Here is a 14,970-nt window from a genome sequence, read left to right as displayed (position 1 = left end):
TCTTTTCAGGTATGTATGCATAGTACTGACTATATAAGAAATAGATATTATTGCTATTATGTTATTATATGGCTATGTACTTTGCATTTCCAACTACATTGTAAATCCCCTGAAGTCAGGTATTTACACTAATCAAATACAACATAAATTTATACCAAATGTTTGAGGCAAGCCACTTAAAGGTATGAAAAGAATATGCTCCATATCTTTAAGGCATTCATAATTGGTGGTAAAGAATCAATAAATATTAACATGTTCTTGGGTTTTAGAGGTATTATTTTCCTTCATTAAATCTAGTTTCATGCATTACATATAATTTGAATACATATAAATTATTCCTACTAGTTCTGAATTAAAATATAACAAATATAAACATGTAGTTAGATATGCTAATGCAAATGCAGTATTGACAACATTTACATTTTGTATGTAATTTTTAAAAAGTCTGTGGTGCACTTAGGACAACTCTCCTCCAAAATCCTAGTCCAGTATTTAATGGTATTTGGACTAACTCTACATTATGAGCTTAACGCATTTGACACAGACTTTAAGTGAGGTTACATACTGCTTATGTTGAAATTAAAAATGCAAAGGAGTTCGGATCTATTGAGTACCAATGGAATTCTTAATGGTTTGGTTTTCTTTGCTTCTCTCTCAATAGAATATCATCCCAATTAATGCCATCCTAATCAAACTAAGATGAAAATGTTTGATGTTAAGCCTCAGAATTAGAGAATCGTATAATTTGGAGACTGGAGTAAAAAACTAAAAGACAAATTGATCCCCCTGATTTCATAGATGAGAAAACTGAGGCCTGAAACATTCCTTTCACTTAAGACTGTTTTCAAAACAACATTCATGCCCCTCGAGTTATTTACTCTAGTTTTATCATTTATTTTCATGCTGTTCAACTCAAAAGACCTGATGGTCCTTTGGAGGAACACATACTCAGAAAGGCCCCTCTGAGTCTTGGGGGGGGGGGGGGCGAATTTCCCTTTGTGGTATCAGACCCAGGGGCTAGTGGTTTTCCTTTGGGTATTTTTTAAGACAACACTATCATGTAACATCTGGGACCAGAAAGAGATCTTTATGGTATATATTTTATAGATCTTTTCTTCTTAGATTTTCTTTTTCCTCTAATTAGTAAATGGCCAAGAAGTGCTAGATTCCTGCGTGAGCCCCTTTAAACATATGCTTGAAACATTAGTAATTCATTTTCCAGTTACACTTAAATACAATTTGGAAGTGCGCTGTTTAAAACTTTGATACACTCAAGCCATGAAAACGAGTTTTTCAAGAGGTGTGATACTTAAGGAAGTCCCAACCTACATTGCCAAGGTATTTACAAGGGCTCATTGTGACTAATCACTTTAACCTAAAGGAATAGGATTGGTCATAAAACCCCCAAATCATACCTTAATTACTTGGGAGTTGTAATGGACCTTTACCTCTATCTCTATAAAGCTGTACTTAACATATTTATTTCTAAAATAATAAAGCCCTGCCTCTGATCTTTAAAAATACTGGACGGGGGGGGGGGGGTGGAATTTGGGGAGCTGGTCTTGCCCGTCGGTGGTAGGAATCAAGGTAAAAAGTCCGAAGCAATATGAAATACTGATACTCTGCTTATAAGGCCCTTTTAGAAATTAAGTTACCAATAACCTCAGTTGATTCCAACTGGGTTAATTTAAAAATACTGAAATAGAAGGTAAGAAGCAGACTAGAAGGACAGAAAGACTCTCCCTGCCCCCCTCCCAACCCTCCCTCCTTCGAAAGCTCTCACTCTATCGGAGTAGCAGGTTCCAGCAAGTGCCTGGAATCTAGTCTCTTTGAGGAGAGGAGCACTACCACAGCAAGGCGTTCCCAGCTGGGGACTGAGGGCTGCTAGGAACCTGCAGACACCTGGCATGGTTCTTCAGGGCTCTAGAGACTTCTGTCTTGGGCTGTACGCAAAGGCTGCGAGCAGAAGGGTTTCCTGTGTGTCAGCAACTTCACTTTGCCGGATAGCTGGCGGAAGAGCGAGGGAGCACTCCCGGGCCAATCGCTCCCCAGCAGCCAGTTGGACCCGTGCGCCCCCTCGCCGCCTCTGGCAGCTGCGGAGGGGGAGAGACTGAGCACGGTCGCTCGGTCACCGTGAAGATCTCCACAGAAGCCTCTTCTGACTCCAGGCGGACGCCCGGGAAAGCGCTGGCTAACCACGGGTCTGGCTCCGCCAGGCACGCCCCTAGCCTCCCGGGAGCGGTCTCACCCGGGTGCCCAAACTCCGCCCACCCTCGCAGGGAGCCCGCCTGCCCCGTGCACTCACCCGAGCGGGGCCTTGAGGAGGGGCCGCGAGCTGCACGGAGGCTGAACACAACACAGAAGCGCACGGGTGTGCGGTGACGCGCGCGCTCCGATGGCCCCCAGAGGCTGAGCACTGGGGGCCGTGGAGGAAAGGGCGCGGGGCCCTGAAATGAGCCGCTTGATCGCAAGGTAGGGAGAAAAGAAGATGCCCAACCCAACTTGATCTTTGGGGATAGCAAGCTGGGGAGTGCCTTTGTCCCCCACTGAGTGCGGCACTGCGAGTTTGACTCGACCTCGGGCACACGCGCTCTGAGCTCTCCGGTGCGGACTCGCGGCCCCTCGGGAAAGCTCAGTCGGAAAGTTGTCGGTGCCCCGTGCGCCCTATTGCATAACCTCAGCACGGTGGCCAGGCGGGGAAGTTGGTGGCCCGGCCGCCAGCCCAGCTTGGTCTCGGCGGCGGGGTGGATTTCATGGCCCGCAGGGCTGGAGCCGGCGTGGGCGAGCCCGCGTGTGCCCCCTCCGGTGGGGATCCCGCGCACCCGCTGTCTTCGGCTCACGCGCTGTTCCGATGCTCGGTGCGCCCTTGGCCGCTGCCGCCCTCTCACCGCTGCTTGCCCCTAGGAACCGCCGCGTGAGTCTGGGAAGAGAGAATGACCGAGGGGCCGTGGCCGGCTGTCCCCAACGGGACGGACGCTACCTTCCTGGCTGGCCCGGGCTGGCCCTGGGGGAACAGCACGGCAGCCTCCACGGCTGCGGTGGCGGCAGCCTCCTTCGCCTGCTCGCTGACCAAGACGGGCTTCCAGTTCTACTACCTGCCGGCTGTCTACATCTTGGTGTTCATTATCGGCTTCCTGGGCAACAGCGTGGCCATCTGGATGTTCGTCTTCCACATGAAGCCGTGGAGCGGCATCTCCGTGTACATGTTCAACTTGGCCCTGGCCGACTTCTTGTACGTTCTGACGCTGCCCGCGCTCATCTTCTACTACTTCAACAAGACAGACTGGATCTTTGGGGACGCAATGTGTAAGCTGCAGAGGTTCATCTTCCATGTGAACCTCTACGGCAGCATCCTGTTCCTAACCTGCATCAGCGCGCACCGGTACAGCGGCGTGGTGTACCCCCTCAAGTCTCTGGGCAGGCTCAAGAAGAAGAACGCGGTCTACATCAGCGTGCTGGTGTGGCTCATCGTGGTGGTGGGGATCTCGCCCATCCTCTTCTACTCGGGTACCCAGGTCCGGAAAAACAAAACCATCACCTGCTACGACACCACCTCAGACGAGTACCTGCGAAGTTATTTTATCTACAGCATGTGCACGACCGTGGCCATGTTTTGTGTCCCCTTGGTGCTAATTCTGGGCTGTTACGGATTGATTGTGAGAGCTCTGATCTACAACGACCTGGACAACTCGCCGCTGAGGAGGAAATCCATTTACTTGGTGATTATTGTACTGACTGTTTTCGCTGTCTCTTACATCCCTTTCCATGTGATGAAAACAATGAATTTGCGGGCCCGGTTGGATTTTCAGACACCAGAAATGTGTGCTTTCAATGACAGGGTTTATGCCACTTACCAGGTGACACGAGGTCTAGCAAGTCTCAACAGTTGTGTGGACCCCATTCTCTATTTCTTGGCAGGAGATACTTTCAGAAGGAGACTGTCCCGGGCCACCAGGAAGGCTTCCAGAAGAAGTGAGGCCAACTTGCAATCCAAGAGTGAAGACATGACCCTCAATATTTTATCTGAGTTCAAGCAGAATGGAGATACAAGCTTGTGAAGAGACAAGAATCACCGAAAACCCACTTTTGTAACATGGTAGGACGCTTAATACAGCCAAATGCTTTCTTCCTTCCCCTTTAAGTGTCTAGTAAGTTGAGAGAAAAATCAGTCCGAGAGACTAGGAAGTTAAAAAACCAAGAAAAACAAGAGAAACACCCCCACACTTACCATGTTGGGGGTTCACTTTCAAGGCCTCCGTTTCTAACTAAAAGTATGTAAAATAAAATTATACTATCCTAGTTAAACATTTACTTTCTCATCTGCCCTTAGAATTTACAAGCCGTTCTGCTTAAATGCACTGAGTACTAGCCCTATTTTGATATTAATAATTTCTCTAAGAGAACTGATCACTTGAAACTGAGTTGTCAGTGATCCATGGTGGGAACAAGCTGAAACTCGACATTCTCAAAGTTAACACAGTACAGCAAAAATGCTAAACTCAATTCATTGAATATCAGATGAAGAGATCTCAGCTGGGTGTCCCTTTGGTCCTCTAAACATAGGTGGTGGCTGGCTGGGTTTCTTTGGAGAATTGAATAGCAAAGTCACTTCTTTTAAAAACCTAAAAAGTGATTATTTCCCATTTACTTGTAGAAAACTGCTCACTGTTAGGTGTTAAATGTTTGGTGTTAGAAGCCTGCATAAATTACCTTACAGGTAAATTGCTTTGGGAACAATCAAAGTTCATGTACGTTCCGTGTAAACACTGAACTCTTAGACTTCCTGTGATAAAGAACATTTATTTGTACCACTGTTGTGCAATGCCTTAGGAGTTTGGGTTCCAGTACAAATGTTCACTCATCGCTGTAAAAACAATGTAAAAAAAAAAAATCACAGGTAAATTACAGACCAGGGTTGAGGAATGTTGGACAAGACGATGATGATATTATCAGAGGGAGATGGTTGACAGTTATTCACAATGCAAGGTTGTAAACATATTCTCAAATGAGGGAGTGAGGAAAAGACAACTTTTCTTTTTTTTTCTTTTTTTTAGAGGAGACGATTTTAAAATAAGGACATTAAGTGGTGTAAAGCTCTTTTTTTGCCTCTTAAAAATAATGGGAAAATGTGATTTGCAAAAAAGGCAGTAGACTTTGTACAATTTATGTTGATAGAATGAAAAGCTGTAATTATTAAATGGATCTTACATCTTCATATTTAAAGGGGAAAAAAAACTGCAACTATAGGGGAAAGGGAAACACAGAGAATTGTATCTATGGGCTGCCTAAGGTACCATACCACTGAAAAGTTCTGGAAACTACACATCAGGCTAATAGTTTAAGAGAAAACTACTGGTCGCTTATTTCCTCTGCCAGGCACAAATGAAAGCTTCAGTAATTTTAATAAGTTTTCAATGAATATTGAATTTAAATGAATAGTGAATATTGCATTTCTAGCCACTGAATCAGCTCAAATTTTGTATGATGGAGAATAGTTAAGGTGAGGGAACACAATTTCTAACTCGTAACAAATGTAGCATCAACAGAATTTCTGTCAAAATTAGCCTCAATGAAAGCCAATCTTATAGCTTGCAACTGTTGGTGAAATAACTTGTTTGAAAGCATTTGGTAAGTAAAGCAAGTTGGAGGCTGTCTTCAGGCAAGAAGCTGTGAGATGTAGGGACGGGACAATGGGGGCTTGATTTCAGTTGTTGTAGTGCCCGAGTAGCCTGTGCATTTGTGAGACATTCATAGACATGCTTCAGTTTATCCAGTCTCGGGCCACTAACATCAATGAAGAAAAGCAGTGTTAAGCCTTACTAAAAAGTGCTTTTTTTTTTTTTTTTTTTAGTATATATATGTGTTGGTTAATGCACAGAATTACAGAAGCCGTATCAAAAAGAAACCAGGTAGATGTCCTACCTCCACTGCCCCAATTTTGAGGAAGTTAGCCAAGGTTCTCTTGGTTAGGATCCTCCAAAGCATTCACTAAAAGAAAAGGTATAAAATAGATCATTACTGTATTATCTCTGCTAAGCATCATGATCAGTGCCACAAGATGGAAATTTCAAACCCTGTATCAGTCTTGAACTCACAAGCTAAAGGTATGCATTTGTATAGTATTTCCTCACCATTCACTTCAGTTTTCTTTCTTTCAGGTCTCGGGATGCCAGCATGGTTGAATACATGTTCCACACATTGTTTCAGCTCCCAGAGAGCTTTCTTTTGGAGTGTGGATCCAGTAAGGTGGCCGGTGCCTGGAAAAGCCCTTTTACTTCTTGGCATGTTTTTTCCAGTGTTTCTTCTTCATACATCACACAGTGGACAATGATAACTTGTGAATACATGCCAAATAGTAACAAGAACGATCTTGCCCAACCCCTTCTAGGCACAAAGAGGTCTCTGGGAAGAATCTGTCCTAATGGTAAAAACATACAGAGGGTCAAGACTATTGGCTAGAGATCTGATAACGTGATGATGTAAGCAGGTATTTTAATGGTAAAGGCAGAAATCTATTGGCGTTTGGGTGAAAGCACTGCCAAAATTATTGAACTAAATTTCACACTACAAAACTATTTTAATGCCAAGTTGAAGGTAGTTTATGGCTTACCAGTTGGCATCTTTGACTCTTTAAACATCACTGTACACTTGGATTAAAACGATAAAAAGACAGACCAAGAAGAGATACAGCAAAGGGTAGGTTTCAGAATTAAAAACATGACCTCACCACTTAGCCAACTGTGGAACTCTTGACCCATTCAATACCATTCTCCATGGATTAAAAAAGTTGGATGATATCCATCTGTTGGAACCTCAGGGGATGTGGTAAAGCCTGAAAACTACAGCCAGCCAGAGGTGCATGAAATCTGCTACTGTATTTTCCAGGACTCTTTGATTCCAGTCCTTGGCTAAAAATTCTCACAAAGTTCACCAATCATGATGTGGACCTATGACCCATAAGTTTTCTCAATCGACTCCAAACAGTACAGTAAACTGCCTTTGGATACAAGAGATGTCCGTGCTCAGAGCAGCTGGAATTGGACTAGTGAAAATAAAGATATGTAAGTAGTTAGGAATCTACTAAAGCTTTAACTTAGCTGGGCACAGTGTAACTAACATAGTATTTATGGATGGAGCTCACAGTCCTTTAGTTGTACAGATTGGAAAACTTTTTTGCAAGATCAAATATGCTGATGTAAGATTATATTTATTATGATGTATAATAGGTCACACTCGTGTATTTTACATAATGTGTTGCATAGATAAAATGAATTACTGTATAGTATGCTTTTCAAATATCAGTATCTTGAAATGTTCAAGTCTTAAGATTTTGATCTAAAATATGAATGTTTTATGATAAAAGTGGTTAATTTTCTCTAGAAATGCTTTTGCATGTTTACCTTTTTATTTAGGGTTCTATATATACACACAGTTGGGTGTCAAACTCTCATAAGCTCAATAGCAAATACAAAATATCTTTGCCAGACTAAGACTTACTGTCTATATTTTATATGACATAGTCAAGTTTCTATTGTCTTTAAAGAACATTTAGAATTGTGCCCCCAAATATGGTTGAAGCTTCCATTTCTAATGCAAAACCTTGTCCTAAATTCAAAGTAGATCTTACGTTTTCGAAGTCTGGAGGAATGGGCATTACAGATATATCAGAATTTAAGGAAAACCTAGGGAAATCGGGAGAGAAAAAGGCAGCTGGTGCAATCAGTTACTGTCCTCAGTTCTGCTTACATTTTTGTGTTGTAATCATGTACTCTGAGATGGAGTTTCTAAGTAACACACTACCACCAAATTCAAGACTGCTATTTAATGTTTTAGGTGTTCAGTTGGTAACTTGAATTTCAAGTTTTATAGTGATAACTGTGTATGATTTGGCTGCTGAATTGTTACAATTTTTTATTATGTTGTACATTGTATCATACACATCATTACAAATTAATATGAAGGGGAATATATGTTACATATCAAAATTTGTGACTTTGAATTCTAGTATGTTTGTGTTTTTGCAAAAATGTTTATTTTTATATTATCTGTGATTTTAACATAGTTGGACTAGATTTCTTTGTGATTAGTAGTTTCATTGAATGAGCAGTATGGAAACAGTGTTACTTGACATTTTGAGCCTTCTCAGGTTTATCTAAATCAATGGTAGCTTAACAAATTCCAGACTAACTGTATGTAATTGTGTTTTTAATAAAAGGAATGTATATTTCCTATAATTTTGCATGCGTGAGTGTACAATATTGTGTTTGTATATGTGTTCTAAGGCATGCAGTAACTTTGTATCTGCTATTTATAATAGGAAAGCTTTGATATGATCACCATCAACAGAATTGAACCTACTATAGACAATTAAAACTGAAAGTCTCAATAAAACTATGAAATGTGATTGGATGGCTTTCATGTTATTATTATAGTGTTAAAACTCCTAAGTTTCACCAAACTTTGACATACACTATGCTGACTGACACAGTATGTATTTCTTAAGCTGTGGCCTAGGGAAATGTTAAAGAATTCTGGTATAGGCTAATTTATAAGATTATTTATGTTGAGGAAAAATACAGAATCAATACCTATCTTCATACTAGTTTTAAATGTTAGCTATAATCTTTTCTCCTTTAATTTTTAATTCATGGAAGTGATAATACTAAGAATTCTTTGTGGTTTCTGCTTATCCATTAGCCTATATTGCATGCATCTTTCAATTTTATTAAAATATATGTCGAGTCTTGTATAATGATAAAGTGTAGAGTGGAAGGGAAGCATGTTTAAACCATTACCTTTTTTTTTCCTTGGCAGAGAAGGTAAGTGCACAATGGTCCTGTGTTGAGTTTTCTGGTCGTCTGCTGAGACAGGTGCCCCGTCAAGGAATCCTGTGGGTAGTAAACTGTAAATTACTTGCAGCTTTAAGGTACAGTTTTAACTCCTTAAGGAGCTATACTAGAATCTTCCCTTATTAACATCAGCTAGGTAGAGTTTTGTGGGTGTGTATGTTTATTTAGTGCATACACAGAAATAATACAGAAAGTCATTTTTTCTGATTTAAGAATTTACCACGCAGCTGTGAGAATGTTTTGATTTTTAAAGTCACATTGGGATTAGAGTCAGACAGAGAACCTTCATTCCCTGTTAAGTAAATACTCCTGCTTTTAAATTCTTTTATTTTAATAAGCCAAAAGTTTATGCTCTTTTCAGAATGCTGAGAATTTTGCCCCCAGATATGGTCAGAGTTCCCAGTTCCAAATGTAAAAAAAAAAATTCAAAGTAGATCTGTTATGGTTTAGGAGTCTGATGGGATGAGGCATGAAAGATACAACAGATGTCACTACACATCCATACTGATGTTACTCCCATGCTTACTTGCTTTAACCCTATAAGGTTATGCTGCTTTGGGGTGGACCCTGGGGACTGACATCTTCAACTAGCATAGTTGCTGGGACAGATCCGTGGATGCAGTCAGGCCCTGGGGCTGAGCAGCTGACAGTATTGCAGCCCCTTAAAAATAGACCTGGATAAAGGCGTAGGACCACAGGAGGCATGTGGGGCCAGTCAGTACTGCACACAGAGGAAAAATGCACTGCCTTTCCAGATTACCTGATGAGGAAAAATCACCAGTATCAAGGTGGGAAATCCTCAATCCACTGAAACAGAGGCCGTGGAGATGATCTGATTGAATCCTATCACCTTGGTTTGATGGTGAGAGTACAGGTTTCCATTCAAAAGTGGAGCAACAAGGAACTCAGGATTCTCACTCCTGCTTGAACATTCCTTCCACATTGCAGGACTCTTCAAACTGTAGATTTTGACCCGTTAGTGGGTGATGATGAGCTCTCTTTAACAAAACAAAACAGACCAGACTCCATTACTCAGTAAGGCTTTATGATTTTCATTTCAGAAACACATGCTATATTGATACAAGTAACATGTTATTTGTATGTACTTGTGTCTTGGGTCACAGTGGGCATTTGATTTCTTAGAGGTCATTTGATTTCTCTGAGGACCTAGTCAAAAAACAAACTACACTACTCAGTACAGGTATGGGGTTACAAGAATAGGGTATGAGAGTTTTTTTTTCAAAATGACTTTTAAATAAAGAGGGACTTGGTTGTTAATTTTGTTATATGTGTCCTCTTTTTACAATACTTCTTAAGATCACATTTGGAACTCCCAAAGAAACAGCATTCAGCTTACATTTTACATCTAAGCTTACATCAGCAAGGAGAGCTATTTGTAGCATAGATACTGTAATTGAAACAGATGTATGTAAACTTTGAAGCTTAGCTCTTCATACTAGTCTCATTGGTATGAAAAGTTAACAGTAAAACAGTAAATGTCCACTATGTTCAAGAGTAGCAGCTTTGCACTCAAAATGTCTTATGTTTGAACCAAATTCTACCACTTATTACTTGTGTACCTTGGACAGTTGCTTACCTCTTCTGGCTTTGTGTTCAATTATAAATTGGGCATAAAATGGCAGCTCAAAGATGTTGGGAGAATTACATGAAATAAAAAAATGCAAGGCACTTCACAATATACCCTCAGTAAATGTCAGGTATATCATTCTTGAGGCTGCTAAGGACTTTGCCACCCCATATGCTGTTTTGTTGCTGTTTTTTGTTTCTATTACTATTTTTATTTCTGTTATATTCTTTCATGCCGTGGAGACTTTGTGGGTCTCCTAGAATTTCTTGTTGTGGACTTGAGTGCATATATTTTCTTTTGGACTCTCCATTGAATATCTGAGGTCAGGTAATAAGCAAGTGTTCAACTTTTTTGATGTTTTGCATTGTGATATACACTGTGTGGGACAAAGATGCAAATCAAAACGTGTGCAGCTAAAAAATATATCAACAAGAAGAGTATGCTGACCTTTTTAGCTGGGCTTCACCTCTCAGATTCAGTCTATTTTCACTTGCCACAGTCCAAAGTCTGATCTTCAGTTTTGCAGATACAGAAACTTGATCTCAACAGTTCACCTAGAGTTCACCAACTCTGGAGCACTGCACTCACACCAAGAAAACTGACAAGAGAATCAGTTACCAACCAGAACACCAGTTTATGAATATACCATGGCTACATCCCAGTCACAATAAGACATATGCCTGTTCAACTTAATTATAGATCAAAAAGTTGCCTACAGAGCTTAAAATAAAAACACAGAGGTGATATTCTTGAATGGCATTTTCAGTGAGAGAGATAATCTGAAAGAATTGCTTATCCCTGAAGACACTGGTTATAATAATCAGTATCCATCCTGTATATGAAAAAAATCTGCCTCGCTGAAATAGCTTAGCATGTAGATTTCACATTTGCTTATTTTCTCTTAAAATCAATCACTATCATTACTACTACTTTCCTTGCAAAATGTAGTTTAGTAATATCTCCCTGTTGTGGGGTGGTGGTATTTAAGCCTGCAGTGCTTGCTAAGTTGGAGATATCTAAAAGATATGCAGTCAGAAACATACACTATGTCATTACAAATGCCGTTCCGAAGTTCAGGACAAAGTTGTAGCAAAAGATAGAGGTTTGGAAATTGTCCATTCACAAATGATAACTACGGGGAGGGGGTAAACCATAGGCCTACCGACATTGGGATGACAGAGGAGAATACTGAACAGAAAGAACTGGAATCCTAGAAGATTCACAACAGCCTCCTGAGGAAATCGGTCTCAGAAGAGAGTTTCAGTGAGGAGGTAAGTCTGTGTCACTTGTTACAGAAAGGACTATCAAGAGTCTGTTAGATTCATAAAAATAGTAATTATTTCTGATCACTGAAGTGTTTTGGTGAAGAGATTGAGGAAAACAAATTAGTACTTTGAGGAGAAAACAGAGACAGAAAAAGCTATAAAGAGACATTGCTTGATAATGCCAAAGGGAAAATGTCCATGGGGGAAATTGAAGTAGATGGATGACATCAAAAGGACAAAGGGGAGGAGCACCGAGTGGCTTAGTCAGTTAAGCATCCGACTGTTGGTTTTGGCTCAGGTCATGATCTCATGGTCCTGAGTTTGAGCCCAGGATCGGGCTCTGCATGGACAGAGTAGAACCTATTTGGGATTCTCTCTCTGCCTCTTTCTCTGCCCCTCCCCAGCTTGTGCCCTCTCTCTCAGTAAATAAAACTTAAAAAAAAAAAGAAAAAGACAAAGGGGAAGGTGTAGTCTAGGGAAGGAGTGGATGTGGGTACTGAAGTTGAACACCATCATAGTAGAGGACAGAAGTTAACTGTGAGGCTAGGGCATTGGCTGGGTCACTAGGTGATAGGAATATTATAAGGCAAAAAGATTACAGGGTCAGATATGAAGGTTGGTGGATGGCAGCAATGAGTAAGAGGGCAACTAGCGGGAGCTAGAATACCTATCCCTTCTCTAGTGTGTAAAGGTGGCAAAATAAAAATGGCCTCTATAGGGAAAATGAGTAAGGGAGATATTTTACTGAGGAGTTGTTAGCAGCTTTTAGGAAGAGATGGTTGTGAGTATAGAAGCTTCCTTTAGAAGGAATTGTGTCTCTAGAACACAGTCCCAAAAAAGGGAAGAGATATATATGGTCAATAAAGGGTAGAAATGGGAGGAGAGGGGAGTGAACTGGAGGAGAGTAGTTTTGTGACAAGGAAACTTGTACCAAAGGGGTCATATTAGACCATGAGGACAAAAAAGGAAGGTTGTGGAAAGACCTAATATTTCATTAGGGTGTAAATAGCCAATATTCCATTAGCAACTTTGGCAATAAGCTTCCCCGTAGTCAAGACAGATTGTTCTCAAATTGATGGAATTGGGGAAAAGGGAATGGATTAGCCTTAGGCATTGAGAGCTGTGCAGGGTTTTAAAACATGACTGCAAATTCACTGCCGTTTCTCTAACAACTGTGATGTAGGGTCCCTCTCCTTGGTTCTGAGAGAGTTTGTGGTTATTTTGACCAATAGAATATGACTTCTAAGCCTGAGTCATAGAAAGCTACATAGCTTCTGCCTTGTTCGGCACATTCTCTCTTGGAGCTCAGAATTACTATGTAAGAAGCAAACTACCTTGTGGCCACAGGGTGCTAAAAAGAGAGGTGTAGGGGTATAGGTGAGGGGTGTGGGGAGACAGAGCATTCACAAGCCAAAGAGCCTCTAGCGATTCAAATCCTACCAGCCCATATACCAGACAAGTACGTGAAGAAGACTTTGATCCAAATACCCTGCCATTCTAGTCACTCCTAGCTGCTTGAGTCTTCTCAGCTGAGGCCTCAGACATCATAGGACAAAGACAAAGCACCTTGGCTGAGACTTGTGTGAAAAACCTATAAGGAAAATAAAACCATGGTTATTTATGTCTTCTGGGATAGTTTGTTACACAGCAATAGACATGGCCTAAGACAGACTATAATGCCAATGTTGTGTCATTTCCCACAGTCAGTGTTTTTGTTTATCCTCAGGTAGGTGTGGCCAGGGTAGGGATGGGGCTGATTTAGGAATATATGGTGTATTCCCAAGCAGCAATGGCATTCAATTAACGCACAGGAACAGACTAATGGATGTTTGGTGAGATGTCCATTCAGATTGGTTAAAGTTTGTGCCTAATCATGAGAAAATATTTTTACTATATCCCTTGCCTCCAAAACAGTGACATGAATATAGAAGGTACTTAGATTGGCACAAAAATGTCTGTGAACAGAGAACAGTTAAGAGGTAAGTTTTATCAATCTGTGAGTGTAAAAGGATTTCACAGAGAAGAGAATTTTGGCTGAACTAGAATGGACTGAGAAAATATATTCATGAAGGCATATGTTACACAGTTGGGTTTAAAGGCAGGATGGAATTTAATATTCAGGAGGAAGAAGGGAAGGTATCAGCCTCGTTTTTGTTTGTTTTATCTGGAGGTTGGGGTATGAAGAAAACAATGAGCAAAGGCAATGGGTTGCAAAGAGGGTGGCCTTAGGTAGAAGAAAGGGAGAAAATAGACTCACTATGGGCTCAGAGGGTGAAACAAGTTAAGGTTAACTAGGCAAAATAACATCGCAGAGTGAAAGAACAAGCAAAGAGGTTTGAATTTACTGTATTAGGCAATAGAAATCCATGAAAAATTTTAAATTCAGGAAATGGCCTTGCAGAAAATCTGGCAAGGGAGGCAGCAACCTCCTAAGACACTGTTGCTCCCAGGAGGACATTCAAAGACCGGTGGTGGTGGTGGTGGCAGTGGAAGGAGACAGAAGCGTGAAATATTTTGTAGGAAGAAATAACAGCTGTGGTGTGTGAGTGCAATAGAGAAAAGGAAAAGCCAATGATGACCAAGGTTCCATCTGGAGAATCAGGAATAATGGTGTTAATTCTGATGGAAATGGAGTGTTGGAAAGGAAAGCAGAGGTGTACAAAATGTGAATATAGTGTGTAAACCTTGAGGTCTCCTCTGCAAGAAGCATTCCACGTATTTTTCTATGCTTCACCTTAATGTTTTGAGCCTCTCTTCGCTAATCTGGCATGGTTTTAATTTCACATTGTTCAGTTCTCCTGCCCTTTTTCTTGAACTTGTGACTTACATCCATAAAGGCATCGAATTGTTGAAAGGAGGGCATCTGGTACACACTGTCATCTCTTAACATTGCAACTCATGAGGTGACCTATGTATGTGCAGTATTCTGTTTAGTCACCCTTGTTGCTATTCACAAAAGCCCTTCATTTCTGGTTCTGTGAGCAGGTATCACGCTCTTCTTGGGATAACAGTGTCTTACCGTTGGGATCTGGGAAGGCATGGAATAAGTATCCCATGAACCCTCCAGTCCACTTCCTTAGATACACTACAAAGCTATTTCTGTTCAGGGGTTTTATGCCTTCAGAAAAATGTAAAAGGAAAATCTTGAAACATTAAAAAAGTACCAAGGACATGGTAAGCAAAATTATGGGTAAAGAGAATAGATTTTTCTTCTTTTCATTTTTCTAAATTAACTTTGGGGCTTAAAGCAAAAATTAGTGTTTGATTT

The 14,970-nt window shown here is 40.9% G+C and overlaps 1 protein-coding gene and 1 long non-coding RNA gene across 3 annotated transcripts; one reads left to right on the top strand and one right to left on the bottom strand.

Moving 5' to 3' along the window:
• The first annotated feature begins 1,817 nt into the window (after positions 1-1,817).
• On the top strand, positions 1,818-8,404 carry P2RY1 (purinergic receptor P2Y1). 2 transcript variants are annotated; one of them, XM_015072489.3, is made up of 3 exons: positions 1,818-2,472; positions 2,905-4,096; positions 6,159-8,404. In XM_015072489.3, exon 2 carries the CDS (start codon positions 2,934-2,936, stop codon positions 4,056-4,058), a length of 1,125 nt encoding a protein of 374 aa, XP_014927975.2. In that variant the 5' UTR covers positions 1,818-2,472; positions 2,905-2,933; the 3' UTR covers positions 4,059-4,096; positions 6,159-8,404. The 2 variants fall into 2 exon arrangements, with proteins under 2 accessions (XP_014927975.2, XP_053077261.1); XM_053221286.1 differs by having other exon boundaries at positions 1,820-4,096.
• Positions 8,405-8,617: 213 nt separating this feature from the next.
• Positions 8,618-11,356, bottom strand: LOC128315270 (uncharacterized). The gene is made up of 3 exons (XR_008297925.1): positions 10,885-11,356; positions 9,610-9,847; positions 8,618-8,888 (listed from the first exon to the last, which is right to left on the bottom strand). It is a non-coding gene; the product is annotated as an uncharacterized LOC128315270 (long non-coding RNA).
• Positions 11,357-14,970: the final 3,614 nt, after the last annotated feature.

The sequence above is a fragment of the Acinonyx jubatus genome, chromosome C2 (genome assembly GCF_027475565.1).
Source record: "Acinonyx jubatus isolate Ajub_Pintada_27869175 chromosome C2, VMU_Ajub_asm_v1.0, whole genome shotgun sequence".
Lineage (NCBI taxonomy): Eukaryota > Metazoa > Chordata > Mammalia > Carnivora > Felidae > Acinonyx > Acinonyx jubatus.
Note: the sequence above shows the minus strand (reverse complement) of the source record. Positions and strands in the feature narration are given on the sequence as shown.

Bases quoted from the DNA above. Each gene is read 5' to 3' on its own strand.
- P2RY1 (XM_015072489.3), top strand. From the start codon at position 2,934: ATGACCGAGGGGCCGTGGCCGGCTGTCCCCAACGGGACGGACGCTACC.